General features: G+C 33.2%; 1 protein-coding gene across 4 annotated transcripts in view; it reads right to left on the bottom strand.

The window, feature by feature from the left end:
• Window positions 1-16575, bottom strand: part of Mvl (solute carrier family member malvolio) — a 207091-nt gene that overhangs the window by 15020 nt on the left and 175496 nt on the right. For 2 of the 4 annotated variants that reach the window (XM_081740011.1, XM_081740010.1), the window contains exon 12: window positions 13825-13895. In XM_081740011.1, coding sequence (XP_081596137.1) covers window positions 13825-13895 — 71 coding nt within the window. Of the gene's footprint in view, window positions 1-558; window positions 2507-6460; window positions 6632-13824; window positions 13896-16575 lie in introns of those variants that run through there. The other 2 variants (XM_081740012.1, XM_081740013.1) reach the window with 2 other exon arrangements.

Raw genomic sequence — 16575 nt, 5'->3', positions numbered from 1 at the left:
CTGCTTCCCTAGCCTAGCTATTGAATATATGTCGTCACGGCCCTGAAGCAGTGTCGACGTTTTGTGAGCTCACATACAAGTAGCATAGAAGCGACTCCTCACGAACGCATCCAACGCCTATCTTGATACGATTGAAGTAAACGGAAAATAAAAACGAATTTAATTGTAAAGGGCAAATGTTCAGCAACATGTGAATAAGGAGAAACAGACAAGACGAACCACAAATGGCTGGTTTAATTAGTATGTAAATCTTTGTTCAGAACAAAAACTGTAAGAATAAGTAAGTGAATAACAAGGAAGAGATTGCGAAACAACAAAAGTGATTATTAAATAATTTACAAGTATAGAAAAAACTAAAATATTCTTTCAACAAAAGCAATTTATTCTTTTGTTTAACGCATGGATTGTCGTTTTTAAAACTAATGTAACGGTGCTATTCCCCAACTCCTGAATGTAGATTAGTAAAATAAGATAATCAATAGTACAATATGACTAACGTTATATAAGTGTATCAAGAGATTTGTTCCAACGTTATAGCAAACAAAATAACTATACATGTGCATTTCGTACAAACTAATTTATTCATGACCTTATCATCACAGCCTTAATTACAATTGTAACTTCACATATCCTCTCTGACTTCATATTTAAAAAATCTATACAAACAACATACGTCATTATCATTAAACTATGAGTTATTACAAATGCTTCTACAAATTGCATGTTTTATAAAAATTCAAATCTCTGCTAACAACAGCAACAACAACAAAGTTTAAAAGTAAGTTAGTCTATGTTACCAAGATATAATTAAATAAACAAAAAACATTCGATATGCAGTTCAGGCTTACTATACAACCCAACAATATAAATATTTATTACTATTTGTGGTATATGAATTTATTTTTCTCTCTCTTTGGGAATTTACTTGTTTTCGTCCCTTTTAATATATTTAAGTATATTATATTGAAATAAAATAATTCAAACCCGAACAAATTAATTCTATTGCAACTGCTTGGCTACATAAGAAACAAAATTAAATATTGTTCTTATTGTATATTTGTCAACTAGGGGCAAGCTGAGTATTGAGGTCTTGGATGGAATGCTTTGTGAATTCGACAGGTCTATAGTACGCTACTAAACGCAGATATTCAATAAAAATTCGACAGAGTCAAAGGAAGTTGCACCATACACGACAGTACTTTACAATCTTTTAAAACAATCCATACAATACGTATAGACAATTCCCAGTAAAAATTTCTGTCAAATTTCATTGAAAGCAAAAAGATCTCGATTATACGATTCGAAGGTGGACTACAATGAGACGAAATGCTCTGGTAATAACAATAATAATAGGCAGATGGTTACAAAATACGGAACATCTTGGGTAATGCGTTAATTTGCATTTAACAGATAGGTGGTAGCACAAATAATTATATGTATATAAGCAACGTTTAGCTATTATGATTATCAACATTTAGTTTGATTTTAAAATATTTTATAATATGTAATTTAAAACTATTATTTAACAAATTGGGCCTATTTCCGATATAATATGCAAATATTTTCCAGTTACTGTCTAAATCCAAGAGTCACAAATTGATATGAAAGTAATTTATATTTTCCAACAATCCCCTTTGTGAAAATAAGAAAAATGATTTTTCTGAATATATGTTGGAAGCAATTTTAATTTTTTCTTTAATTTCTGTGTGTTTTAACATCTGATCTGGTTAAACTTATCACTCATCAGGTATCATGAGTCAGTATATTCTTCATGAGTCAATGTGTATGCTTCACACTAGATACATTTTCTCTTTCAACAATAACAACACATTGCTGTTTGGAGGTTACTTTTTTTTAATATTATGTTTAATAACATAATATTAAACTTAACATAATATTAAACTTAACTAATATTAACTTTTTTTTAATATTATGTTAACGTGACTGTTATAGTTAAATGGCAAATTATCTTGAAAATCCATCTTTGTAAAGTATCATAATATTTTTGAGCACTTCAGAGAGAGAAAAAATTTAAACTATTACCTTCTTTATAGTGTATGCTCTTCTTAAGGTCAAACCTATTATTCCTCTTTATCTTTTTACCTAAAACTTTTAACACAGCATATCAATTGTTTTCGAAGTCCTGATGTCGAAATCGCAATAAAAGACACATTCATGTTACACAATTTTCAGTAATAAAAAAGTTTGACTCAAAAATATTAATTAAAACGCCATATTTACACACATTAGCATCAGAAATTACATTTCTACGCGTTATGCTATGACAAATTCGTTTTCTAAGACACGATGCTATTGTAGGATTACTAGTTGCTGTAACAAGTATGGTTATTCTAGCACAATAAAAAACATATTTGTACAGAAAAAAATCAAGGATTTACTTCACCAGAGAAAATGAAGAGAAAATTATCCAAGTAACAGTGATTTCAAATAGCCTTCACCCTAACCTCTGTACTCCTACTCATGCCTCCGTCCTCTTAGGATTCCACTGGAGTACGAAAAAAAAAAAAAAAAAAAAAAAAATCCCTTCGTGTAAGCACACCCAGTAAAATTGAAAGTAACTATTCATATTCAACATGTTTGAACGTTAAAATTTAAATATAAATCCTTAAATACTCCAAAGGCAAAATCTACATATTTCCTATTATCTCCTTAAAAAGTAATAACGTATCTGGATACACTTGAAATGGTTTTAAAAAAAGACATTTCGAGTTTAACTCTACCAATAAAAATAATAATTGTGGATCTATACTATATTTGCAGTTTTTCACGATAATTTCTTTTAGATAAATATAATAATTTCAGTGAATAAAGATCTTCCTAATGCGTTACAGAGATAGAAAAAAAATAGGCTTTATATATGTATCCAAAATCTTCTGATAAATTTCTTAGGTTCCGATTTCTAAAAAAGATACTTTCACTTTTACAATTCGAAGTTTCATACACAAAATTTGTTATCACAATGAAAAATATTTTCTCTTAAATTTCTTCTTCATAAAATGCTTACGATGGCTTCGTGGATATCTACATTGGATGCGATTTTACACAATTTATTCCGTAATGTGATACAGCCTGTACCTGTTACGTAAACCAAGAAGTGAAATTATACTCAAGCATACAAAACGTATGTGTATCTTACATTTTCGTTCCTCAGCTACGATCTTTAGGAAGTGATATTAAGCGCTTACATTGCACGTTCTTTTTACTGCATATCACTCCTTTCCCCTGTAGCGCTACTGCTTTTTCGTTGTAACTTCGTTCTTTAGTTCTCATTTATATATTATACGTTGTCACGCTGACGTAAGATTATTGGCTAGTTTATAATATATCACCTTATACCATCGACAAAATCTATAGAGCATAGACGAAATAATAGATCTACACAACTAGTTTTGAGAACAAGAGTCGATTGTTCTTCAGTAATCGTTTTTGCTCCATGTTAGGATACAAGTTATAATTGAATCGTTGAGTTCGAAAAACAGTCGTCTCCACCGAAACTAATTTTGGAGGAGAGACAAAAACAATTGAATTATTCAATATTATTTGACATATGGGACAGTTTTCATTTTTGGACCGTAGAACTACCGTATTCCACGGTCCAAAAATGAAACAGCCCTATATGTCAGATGCATATTGCCTAATTTTGGTTTTTATTCTCTCTCCTCTAAAATTAGTTTCCATGGAGATGACTGGTTTTCGAACTCAATGATTCAATTATAGTTATGTCCTTTCCTGACAAACGAAGAAAGTGCAATATGAAGTACTACAATCTTTTGCATATTTTGTACAGTGAGTACATTTACATATATATATATATATATATATATATATATATATATATATATATATATATTACTTTCCTGGTAGTATAAGGAAGAATTAGACATCACAGATCACATTACTCCTTAACATCTTTATCTTACACATAGAAATATATTTTTATAACTGATTTAGTACTTATCCTATAGTAAATATGAGAATATTTTAACTAGAATATAATTTCCGAATATACAAAGCATTATTAATTACCAATATTCTTGGTGTCATAAATATTACATTCATGAGTAAATATATGTGATTCATACATACTGAGATATATTTGCTTATACAGTACACAATTCATGTTCAATTTATTTGCATTTACCTGTCTATACAACCATATTCCTTCTCCTGTATTATAAACGAAAAAAATCCTTGTTTAGGCTCGATAAACAGAGTACTGGCGTCGTACCTTACAGCCTCTGCACCCACTAATCTTGAAGTGAATTAAAATCAAGTATCAAGTACACTAAATAGGAAGCACGACCCATATTTCTCCTTATTCAATTACCAGGCAACAGCACAATGCACACTTATTTTAATACTTATCAATCTTTCAACACATTTTTAAAAGTCATTGTCGGATTTCGAAATCTTGTAATTATTGACAAATAAATTCCAGCTATTACTATTAAGGAAAAGTGTGTGTGCTTACGGTTTTGAATGTACATTCTATTATTTTGACTTGTTCATGCTTCAGCTAATACGTCCGTGCAAAATAATAAAATGATAAATACCATTACTATTTCACTAAAGTAAACAACCGTTAATAAACTAGTGTGTCCTTCTCTTCCGAAGAAAATAATTAATTTAAAGTTTTAATTCGCCTTATTTTGTATTTGCTACCTATTCTGTCTCTCTTTCTTTCTTTGAATATCACAGAAATATAAAAGCAGAAACGCACAGTTTGATAAACTTAACTATCAAAATATAATATAGTGCCAAATACAAATATTGCTTCTGCATTTTAACAGCGTCCATATCATTTTTAAATTTACAGCAGAAATGTTACGTGTGGTGCAAAAGCTTCAACTTTCTTGCTAGATGACTAATGAATGGCTACATGACTAGATGGATGCACTGAGACAGAATAGCATAAAATGAAAACAAACGTTAAATTCAAAACTCCGATTTCTTCAGAAACAGTAAAATATAAATGGTTCGTTTCTTTCCAAGAATTTGAAAATGTATGTTTATGAATAGGGCCCGGAAGTTGAGGAAAAATTCTCTTTTATACGAATGCCCGAAGATAAGGCTTAACACAATATATGTTCATTTTGGGTCATTGTAGGCCAGAAAATGGTGGATTTTATTTGTCCTTTTTTGCCTTTTTCGGCGGTTTTTTTGTTTGTTTGTTTGTTTGTTTATTGGTCAATTTTCAAATTTTTCATAGTCTTAACGGTTTTTTTCACTTCATCTTTCGACACTAAATTTACTGGCCATTAAGTCGAATCACCACTGCCTATTAATCATCTTTTCTTTAGTAAAGAAAATTCCAATGATAAGACATTCTTCAACGACTGGACTGATAAAACCACATCTGCAACAATTACAAGTCAGATAAGGAGGCATGAGAATGTCTTCCAGCAAGAAGGGGGGGGGGGGTGAGGGTGGATAAGTTTTCTTATTTTAGTTTGTACTTCAGTTTGTGGAAGAAGGACAGACCGTTAACCTACCAGAAGCTTGTATTTCTTGAGCATTATATTCACTAAATATTTAATTTTAATTAAATTGGGTCTTATTTTTACGTCCTTTTTTAAAAGATATTTTTAGGTCTTTTCATAGGTACTTTTAGGCAATTTTTAGGTCTTCAACTTCCGATCCCCATTTATGAATAACTTTAATATACGTCTCAGATCCCTTACTGCTACGTTAAGTGCATACATTACAAGTCGAATGAACATTACAAGTCGTTGTAACTTTCTGAAAGTCTGGGTGTAATATTGTTGCGAAATACTCAGGCTTTGATTTTGAATAATTGTTGAATAGGGTTTTGTTATACGTTAGGTGTTCTACGAAAACTCTTACATAAACAGAAAAAGAAAGAATTTGAAAACTGTATTATATATGGTATATTATTATGCTATAATGAAAAATAATGAAGAATTAACACTTAAAGTAAAAGAGAACAATACCTTGATAGAAGATACCACAATTCTATCGTAAATACTTGTTTCAGAAGCTGAGGAAGTCATATTATCCTCAACATATACTCTGATATGATGTAACTTTCTGAGTGGGAATACAATTCTACTTCTTTGTATACTTTCTCTATAACTCATGTAAATCTTAACATTTCTACTAAAAAGCTTGAAGAAGTATAGCATCGATTTTGGTATCATACCTTCATCCATAAGCAACCTATCACAACAATGATATATCACAGTAAACTAAATATATATAATTCCTTCATTCTTTAACCATTTCATACACAATCTTTGCGACTAGTATTAAATATAATGTAATTTCACTACTGAGCAAAGATTATAAAGTATAAAATACATGCATATAGTACCTTACATAATTCCTTTAACAATATATATATATATATATATATATATATATATATATATATATATATATATATATATATATATATATATATATATATATATATATATATATATATATATATATATATATTCTTCCTTAAACCAACAGAACAACACTTTCACACACCGTTTTTATCCCTGTAATATTTGACGTTACTTTTATGCTACGTGATATGGATTTTCCTTGAGACCTTGTTTTTCCTTCTGGACCAGTTTCATTCAATCTTTTTCACAAAGACAAACTACAAGGAAATACAAAATTATTATATAAATACTTTATTCTTATAATTAATTAGAGAGCCTGCAAACATGCTATCTGCGTGCAATTTACTTGAAAGCATCCATGCAACAACTTGCATTCAGCTTAAGTTCAAGCCTTCAATCGAATTACTCTACGTATTCTACTTCGAGATATCGTGATTTTAAAAAGGCACCAAATACGTCTTGAATCTTCAATTATCCTAATGCACATGCTACTATATCGAATGCAATAACTAAAGGTCGATTGTAATAGAAGATATAGAAAGTATGCAATAAAATTATTTTCACAATTATCGAACATTCTAAAGATTCAAACTATGTTTGTTGTATTACAGAGGTCTTATCATTAAATACAGACCGTAGAGCTTTTCGGTAGGAAAGGAGAGCGAATAATTCCTCAGTTTAACGTTCTGTGCATTGTTTATATGTGTACACATAATTTGCTCTCGTTTTCTCGCTCCTGAAATGTACATTCACTCCATTTCATGAAAACCGTTATCTCCATTCTCAAATACGGTTCTCCGGAATAGAGACCTACCTGAATTACTTTCTAGCGCCATAAACAGTATAATACAAGTAGATATTAAAAATATCCATTAACTTCCGGACCTGAGAAGTGTCACATTTTCGAAAATGCTGGATTCTGGATGATTATATATATGGTTATATTTAACAGAAAATCACAACCTGTACAGTTTTTTAAAGAAAGAAAATCAAACACCAAATGAATGCATACTGTTGAATCCATAATGAAGCTATACAGCAGCAAATAAATGACAAAATGAGAAGAAATGAGCAGAAATGCCTGTTATGAGATACAAGCAAGACTTAACAACTGATTATTGAGTACAGCGCCATCATAACATAAATCGCGCCTCTAAAAAATAATGGCGTAAACGCGGTAAATCTGAAAATGCACTCCGGATTATCATTTTTTTTTTTTTATATATATATATCAACTTGCATTTAGCTGGTCATAAAAATCCCGATACTCTGTCCAAAATGACATTTTTTTTTTTTTTTTTTTTTTTCAATTTGACTCTAAACGAATTTTCTGAAAACCAAGGTTAGTTCTAAACCGGAAGCAGTAGATTTACCCCATATTCATGAAATGTAGATTCCACATTCGAATATCCTGCCAATATGGTGTCTCACAGGTACTTCTCTAATATTTCTCTTTCCTTTCCGCCGCCCGAACCCAACCCAAATCTGATGAAACAAAGACGAAAGTGCTTCTTTTTCAGTGTTGTGTGATAGAGCTTTTGCTGTTTTCTAGTAAGTAGTGAATAGATATAAAACCCAAAGCAGCGATGTACAAAAGCAGGAATGGTCAGGCAAAATTTGGAAGTTGCACATTATTTATGGCAATCAACATTTTAAGATGGTGCATATATATGTTTTGGAGGAACTTATGCAGTCGAACAACAAAGCTTTGCAACGTACCCTGCAGCATAGTAACAAAAATATGGATGTTGGTCTCCAATTCCTGCAGTGTTGCTGGGTAGTTTGCGAAGATTGAAGACTTCACAAATATCTAGGAAAGAAGTTTGCAGCCGGATCTAACGAATATGCGGAATGGTTCGTTACCAAAACGAGTAACAGTAAGCACAATTCCTCCATTGACATTCAGGTGGTGTGCGCAGCTGCTCCGTCTTGTTGGAACCACTTGATAGAATGAAGATAACGTTGTAATATCTCGTAGATAGTCGCGTAGTACTCCATACTGATAGCGAATATTGTTCTATTTGCGTATAAGAAACGACCGACGACCCCAGTGATTTCACAACACATCAAATTCAAGCAGTGCAATGTTTGTTGTTACAATCACCTCGAACTCTCGGTATCCCCAACCCATATTTCAGGTTGTTAACTGCCTTAACACTACCATGAAATGTGTCCTGCCAGACACAGGAAAGTATCAATAATTCCTTGACATATTGTCAACATCTTCAGTTCCAATGCAGGCATTATTTATTTTTTTATAATTTTTTAAGGCTTATGTATGCAGTTCCACGTGTATAATGAACTATATATTGTCGTAGCTCACGTGCAATGCGTGTGCTTTGCTGCATAATAATAGTCGTAAACTTGCCTCGGTAGTATTTGCACACATTTGATGTTTTCCTATATCTTGACGGCTGCACGTCATTTAGAAAATGTGGTTTGCATATCAACTCCTCCTTGCGCAAAACCCAACGCCATCGATGGCTCTCCGGGACGTATCTGAAACGAGTTCTTGGCGAATTCCTGGTTGGAACTTTAGTCCGAAACGAAACATTGAATCGTTCTTCAGTCTACTTTCGTACCATTAGGTGTTAGACAGCTTCCACAAAGAAAATTATGGTAACACATACTTTCTAAATTTTCAGTAAACAAAACTAAATTGTTTCAAAGCAAGTGCAATGCATATCAACCAAAGGTACAGTATTAGCATTCAATTATAATACAGGGCTTGTTCAGCCAACGTTTGGCCGATTTCGTTCCGGGCAGAATGCACTCACCCAACCTGGCTCGTAGCGTCTTGCAGTGTTATGCAGTGGCTTCCTGGAAACGGAGTTGTTTTTCCGCGCGGACGACAATAACGCACAAAACAGGACCATTGTTGTGAGTATTGTGTTAAATTTGTTTCCAAGTGTGTGGGCTTCCGCTCTGTGACCAAAATGCCGCCCAAACTAAGCCGGTTTTGGGAAGGCTATGTTGCGGCTCTACGACGCCCACTTTAGTGTTTCTGACATTAGAAAACAGTGCAAGAACAATGGTTGCAACATCAGTTTAAGTGGAATAAAAAATGTTATTAAAAAGTACAAGGGCAACGAAGCTCCACTATTTGGATCACCAATGAAGTTGCCTAGGAAGCGGGAATGCACCGAGGCCACCTCCACCATGCAGAACAAACTTCACAAAATGACAATGCAAGAAATTCCCCCAACACAAAGGTGTATGGTTAATCGTCTTGTCGTGTCTTTGGGGACTGTGAGCCGGACGTTACACCATCAACTCAACCTGGAAAAAGTCATGAAAGTTCGCGGCCATCTTCTCACGGATGACCACAAAAAACGAAAGTGTAAAGCTCGGAAGCTGTACGAACAAAGCATCTGGCAAAACAAAGGTGGATGTACAGTACGTCCTAACGCTCGATGAAGCATGGATTTACCTTTCCGACTGCGGCAAACCGAGAGCCATAGGTACCGAGAGAAAAGCGCCAAGAACTTCAGAAGGTGGGTCCGTGTCTGTAAAGAATCCTTCCCAAAAAAGTTCATGGTCGTTACTGGCTACTGTTACCGAGGTAAACTGAAGATTCGTAGGGTGGCGAAAAACTGTAAAATAAATTCGCAGTATTTTCAGGAGCAGATCATGCGGCCGATCTACGAGCATGAGATTCCAACAATGTACGGAAATGACGCCAATCTGGTGCGCATTCACATGGACAAGGCCTCATCACATACCTCACGATCGTCCCTCGCATTCTACAGGGAGATGGAGGAGGCAAGTGGTATACAGGTGATACCTTTCAATGAGGTACCTGTTAAATCTCCTGATGCAAGTCCTATGGACTATTGTGGATTTGGGTTGCAGAAGCGGGCTTTGGAAAAACGGCGTGTGACAACTGTGGAAGGACTTTGGAAAGCTGCGCAAAGGGATTGGGACAAGAATCCCTCCCAGCTCTTCAGAGAAGCCTATTACAGTGGAAATTACGCTGTCGGACTATTGTTAGGAACCAAGGGAAACACATCGAGCACTTACGAACCTGGCGCCATGGATTCGTCTAAGTTTTTAGCTAAGTCGAAATTGGCCAACTGTAGACTGAACAATCTCTGTACTTGCGAAAGAAGCCATAATACATAATACTGATAAAAATTAACAAATAAATATTTACTGGAATAAGAACAAAGACAATACACAGTATAAAGCACAAATGCTGTGCATACAAATAAACATAAATCTACCTAGGTATACATAAATTCCTAATAACTACAGTATTATGCCAGCACTACAGAAAATTTTACATGAACTATAACATTGATACAAGAAATAAGAGTGACTAATTCATGAAATACGCGCTCTTCACTAGAAACTCTAGAGTATTTACTTATTACGTTAGAAACGTATTTTCTCAGTATTTTCTCTTTCAAAAAAAAAATGATATCTATAAATAAAAATGAAAGTTATCTAGGATAACTCCCGCCCTATTCATATTTCCAATGTGATTAACATTTTCCATTCTATCTAGACGTCTCAATTGTACTATCTACACCATTTCATTGATCGCCTGTGGCCGTTGTGAATTTCTACAGTGTATACTTTCTCCATTCACTTGTTTCTTTGTCTCTTTTCATTCCAAAAAGGTCTGCGATATAATTTTAAATAACCGAAATGCGAGTCGCAAGGTAATACTAGATCTCGTGTGGATGAACAAAGAGACTGTTTGCCACACAATAATGAAGGATTTAAAGAAAGATACAGTTTGGTGGTGGACTGTGGAGCGATCGGACCTTTTTTCTCGAAGTTCCGTGGTTTACTACTTAACAGTTTTCGTGGATGGACGTATGCGGATTTCTAATACAAGTTTTGAAACCAGTTTGGTGACAGATTATGAATAATCAAGTCAGAAAATGTACCATTAAACTTGCGTATTTACTTTTTATAATTATGACTTTTCTGTACATTGTATATGCTCAGAGATATGTACTAGTCCGTAAATTAAAAACAAAAATTAAAAAAAAGAGAGAGAGAGTAAGGGAAATCGTATGCATTTTTCGTGCCCCAGTTCTTAAGAGAGTGTAAGAAACTGGCGAGAGTTCGTCATTAGCAAAGCGCACAACGCAGTGATTATTCGTAAGGTTTTTGTCCAAAAAAGTATTTGTGCTACCACACCCCAAGTACTCGTCAGGCATGTCCCTCTGTGATTATTTTCCCCAAATTAAAAGTACCATTAAAAGTTTTTTTTTTTTGGTCGATGTTTCCACCATCCAAAAAACAGTGACGAGGGCCTTGACACCATTATAGTAAAGGGCTTCCAAAAGTAATTCCATGAATTACTGGATCATGCAAAGCTGTGTGTAGACAAAGGAGGTTCCTACTTTGAATAAACCGAGATAAACTGATTCCATTTGTTACTCATTTATTACAGAGGTTGATTCATTTATATTGAGCTGACGTCAATGTGCAACTGTACCACGCATGCGCAAGCCATTGTCGTCAGATTGCCACGAGGCTGCAACAGTATCTTGTTAGTCACGCAGTAGAGCAGTATGGTCGAGCGTAGTCCAATGCCGCCAAAACTGAACAGATTCTCAGGAGAGGAAGGAGTTTATTGTGGCGCTTAACCTCACAGACTGTGGTACAGTTCGTGCCATTACATACTGTTCGTGCCATTACAGACTTGTTGACGCCAAGGACAGAAGCAGATTCTTCCGCCAGTGCGCAAAGAGTTTTTCAAAAAGATTCATGATTGTGACCGGTTTCTTGTACAGGGACAAACTGCGTCTCCGAAAAGCAGAGCAAAACATCAAAATCAGTGCTGCATACTACCAGACTCATGCCCAGACTGAAATGTACCAGCACTGTACGGACAAGACGTGAACCAGGTTCAACTACACCAAGACAAGACATCCGGCCACGCGGCTGAAATTATATCGTGTATGGAACACAAAACTGAAATTTTGACAATTTCCTCCTCTGAAATCTCTGTCGAGTCCAGATGAAATCCCAATAAATTATTGTGCTTTCGGATTCCTCAAGCGGCGCCTGTCCCATCGTCGAGTCCGAACCGTCTCCGGTCTGTGAAAAGCCTCAAAGAGTAGTGGAATCCAATACCCATGGTTTAGCTGCAACTCTCCTGCAATGGAAACTCCGATGCCGGGTAATAGTCATTAGAGGTGGCCTGAAGATTGTGCACAAGCAGTGGTGGAAACATGGCATTTTCTAGGTAAATGGAACATTCAAATTCGGTTCAATATACACGAATCAATCTCTGTATTTACAGAACCGATTTCGTTCCCTAATTGCCGCACTGTGCACTTCATTTTATTTACAGTTACTTGGAGATTGATTTTTTTACATGCCAACAAAAATATATTCGAGTTGTCTTCCATTGACCATATTGTTTCTATTCGTATGAAATTTACATCATTCTTATATATAAGAAGTTGGTTCAGTGAATTCAATACTAATTCTCTATAGCTACTTTTAATTTTTCTTACTATTGTGTTGTCTACCGTGAAGTTTAAAGCGACACTGGTAAGGTGTCACCTTCAGACAGTTATAAATTCCGAAAGAGTGAAACAACTTTCTTGCTATTTGCTCCTTTCATTTGTTTCATTAAGACACGCCTCCACGAAAGTCTTGGGAATTCTTTCATAAAGTATTATATAATCTACATCGGGAATCTTTTAATTGAATCACGGGCTTTCTTAAAGTCTATGAGTAGTTGGCAAACTGTGAAATGCCCCCCCCTCCAAAAAAAAAAAGCGAAAATAAGGGGCATCAAAAGATTTTGAAATACGGATATGGCCAACAATGAAGAAAATCGGTTTGGTAAATAGAAAAAGTGACGAGAAAATGTTGGTAAAAAGTGAAAGAAAGAATATATTATTAAAGATAATTAAAATGAAGGATTTTGAAATTAATATTGAGGAGAAATTGTATTCGAAGAATGTGATAAAGTAGAAGGAAAGAGGAATGAAGATCAAATTAATAAATAACAAAGAAAGAAAGAGAAGGAAAAAAGAAAGAAAAATACAATTTACAGATCGTATTTAATCAGGAAACTTAAACAGGAAAGCTGCTGAAGATCGGCTGTATGGAAAATTCTCAGTTTATTACAAGTTGAATCTCTCTACACATGACTAACGAATACTTTAAATCACTCTGCTGAATTTCTCGTACGTCAAATCAAACACAATTTCTTATCAAGTATATTTACTGTTCGTAACAAAATGCCAGAACTTCCAGTATTTTATAAAGAGTACAAACCTGGTTTCTACCATATATGTTTACATTGTTGTCAGAGAATAAGAAAAGATAAATATAGCTTTCTAATTGGTAAGTGTTTTTATATATAGATGCACATAAGTATTATTGAAACACTCTATTGATTATCCCTGAATAGCATTCTCTTTTTCGTTTCTTTTACTAAATACGTACACAATAACCTTATATAAAATTCACCTACCTGGAAGTGGACTCCTGGTTAGTTAAGCCAAAATTCGGATGTACAGGACCACGTATTAATCTGGACAGGAACTGTAAATAATTTATAAAGCAAATTACGTGTATTTATTATTATTTCACACAAACAGATTCAAACCTAAATAATAATAATAATAATAATAATAATAATAATAATAATAATAATAATAATAATAATAATAATAATAATAATAATAATAATAATAATAATAATAAGAAGAAGAAGAAGAAGAAGAAGAAGAAGAAGAAGAAGAAGATGATGATGATTATGAACGCAAGGAAAAATGATTTCTATATATATATATATATATATATTCATATTCTTTTTCTTTGTGGAATTCTACAATATTTCACTGTTATTACCATAGCTGGAAAAATTAATGAAAATTTTAACGAATTAAAATTAAAAATTAAGACTATAAAAATTATTGACTGGGTTAAAAATTACTGTAAGAAAAAAGTAACGGTTAAACTGAAAATGACAACTTTCACTATAATGCAATAAGAATTGTCTTGAATTGAGAAAGTTAATGCAAAGTTGAATGGATAAAGTTAAGAGCAGAAAATTAATCTGCGTTATTATGAAAAGTCACTATTTTCAAACAAAACTGATAATTAATAAAAACTAAAATTAAAATATCGTAAGAAAAATATAAATGAAAATAAAATATCTTTTAATGTAACTTTTTGGACATCAGTTACTTCTATATTTCTATAAGGAACATTATACAGGATGTTACAAAAAATTTCGCAATATTTTGGGAATAGATTTTTCACATCAAAACAAAAAAAAAAAAAAAAGTTCATATGGACCTGTGGTCGGAAGTGCATAGTTTCATAGTTATAGGGTTCAAAAACCTGAAAATAATAAGTTTAAAGGTCCATAGTTTCACTACTATAGGATCGATCGTAGTGGGCTCAAGACATCACTGAGGAACTAGTATGTGAATTATCCAAATATCCATCTTTCAGAACCTTCGGTACTTGCACCATCATTTTAAGAGAGGCTGTTTGGAAGTACTTGATTACTTTCCACCTACCTCTCTAAAAATTGGTGTGCAAGTACTGGAGCATTCTTGAGCATGGATATTTGGATAGTTCACATACCAGTTCTTCAGTGATGTCTTGACCCGACTACGATAGGTCCCATAGTAGTGGAGCTATGAACTTTTAAAATGTACTTGTTTCACGTTTTCGGCCAAAACTATCCACTTTTGAGCACAGGTTCACATAAACTTTTTTTCTAATTTTGATGTAAGGAATCTGTTCTCAAAGTATTGTAACACTCTAACACCCTAGATTCCTTAAATCAAAATAAGGAATATATATATATATATATATATATATATATATATATATATATATGTCAGTTCTGCAATTATTATTCTGAAATCGCTTCTGAATTTTTTTCCTGAAATTTTTAATTGATTAAATTAACAGTTAACAATTTTTTAATTGATTAATTACAAACCTAATTTATTTACGGTGCTGAAAACAAGCGTTAAATTCTAAATCTACCTCTACTTCAGCCTATCTGCAGATGAGAGCAAAAGAGCAAACCACCAATAGAGAGAAGGACATTTTCCTTCTGTACCTGATGTATATTTAATGGGACAACAATATTGAGAACAGGTCAGTGAAATTCAAGAGATATATGAAATATCGAAATATTGCCTAAGACAATCAATAATCTAAAGATAATCTCTGTATATTCTTTAACTTTTATGTTTCTTGTAAAGGAGACATTTCTTTACATTTCGTCAACATACTTGCAATTAAACTATTTTAGCGAATAACAAACGAAATATCAAACAGCGCATCCTTTCATTGCTAGTTCAATTTGTCTTTGGACAAAGTTTCAGTATTTATTCAACAGTGCTTTGTTTGTTCTGCAACTTTCTGGAAGAAACGAGTGAATGTTGATGTTATGATATTTACATCTATAATCGTAGAATAATCAATATATTTAACAGTGTGTGAGACTGGACTTAAAAAATTTAAACATGTAGTAATTACCAATATAATATGAAGCATATTTCCAGCGCACAACCTTGTAATGGCTTTTAAGAGGAACATTTTGGCATTTTTGTTCTATTCAACTCGTAAGTGTGGAATGCAATGTTGTAGGATATAATTTTAATTAGAGAATGTCCAAAGGTCCTCTAGAAGGACATAATAGTACCGGTAGTATGCACAGAAACTCAGAAAATGAATGGTTTCACGTACTTCCAGCGGGATGTAATTGATTTTCCATGTAGTAGGCAAACTCTAGCGAAAACCTGATCAGCGTAATTAATGCAATGTTCCTTAGTTATGAACTTTGAAGTCAAGTTCATTGAAGAACACACAATAAAAATATAATAATTGAATATATGTGGAATATATAACTATAGTATAATTTATTTTTACTCAAATGCAATTTAGGTCCTTCCCAAAGACATTCGTAATATTGTATTTTGAAAATGTAATTGAACGCTTCATTCTTTTGTTAACTTCACTATTTGCATTATTATATGATAAATAATAAATACATTCGAAAAAATAAGAATAACATGATATAACAAAATGTAACAACAAAGTATTATAACTGCTATTGGCAGGACGTTTCTGTGCTACTAGCAGAGCTATAGTATCGTGCTATAGAAAAGACAAATGTCTGAATGTTTAATTATTAAAAGATGTTTTATTCGAGTTCTAGACTGAAAATTTTCTTCTTCATGATGCCAAAAGTTTA

Source organism: Thermobia domestica, chromosome 15, assembly GCF_964235325.1.
Source record: "Thermobia domestica chromosome 15, izTheDome1.hap1.1, whole genome shotgun sequence".
Lineage (NCBI taxonomy): Eukaryota > Metazoa > Arthropoda > Insecta > Zygentoma > Lepismatidae > Thermobia > Thermobia domestica.
The sequence above is the reverse complement of the archived record's forward strand: the minus strand, read 5'-3'. Positions and strand labels throughout refer to the sequence as shown.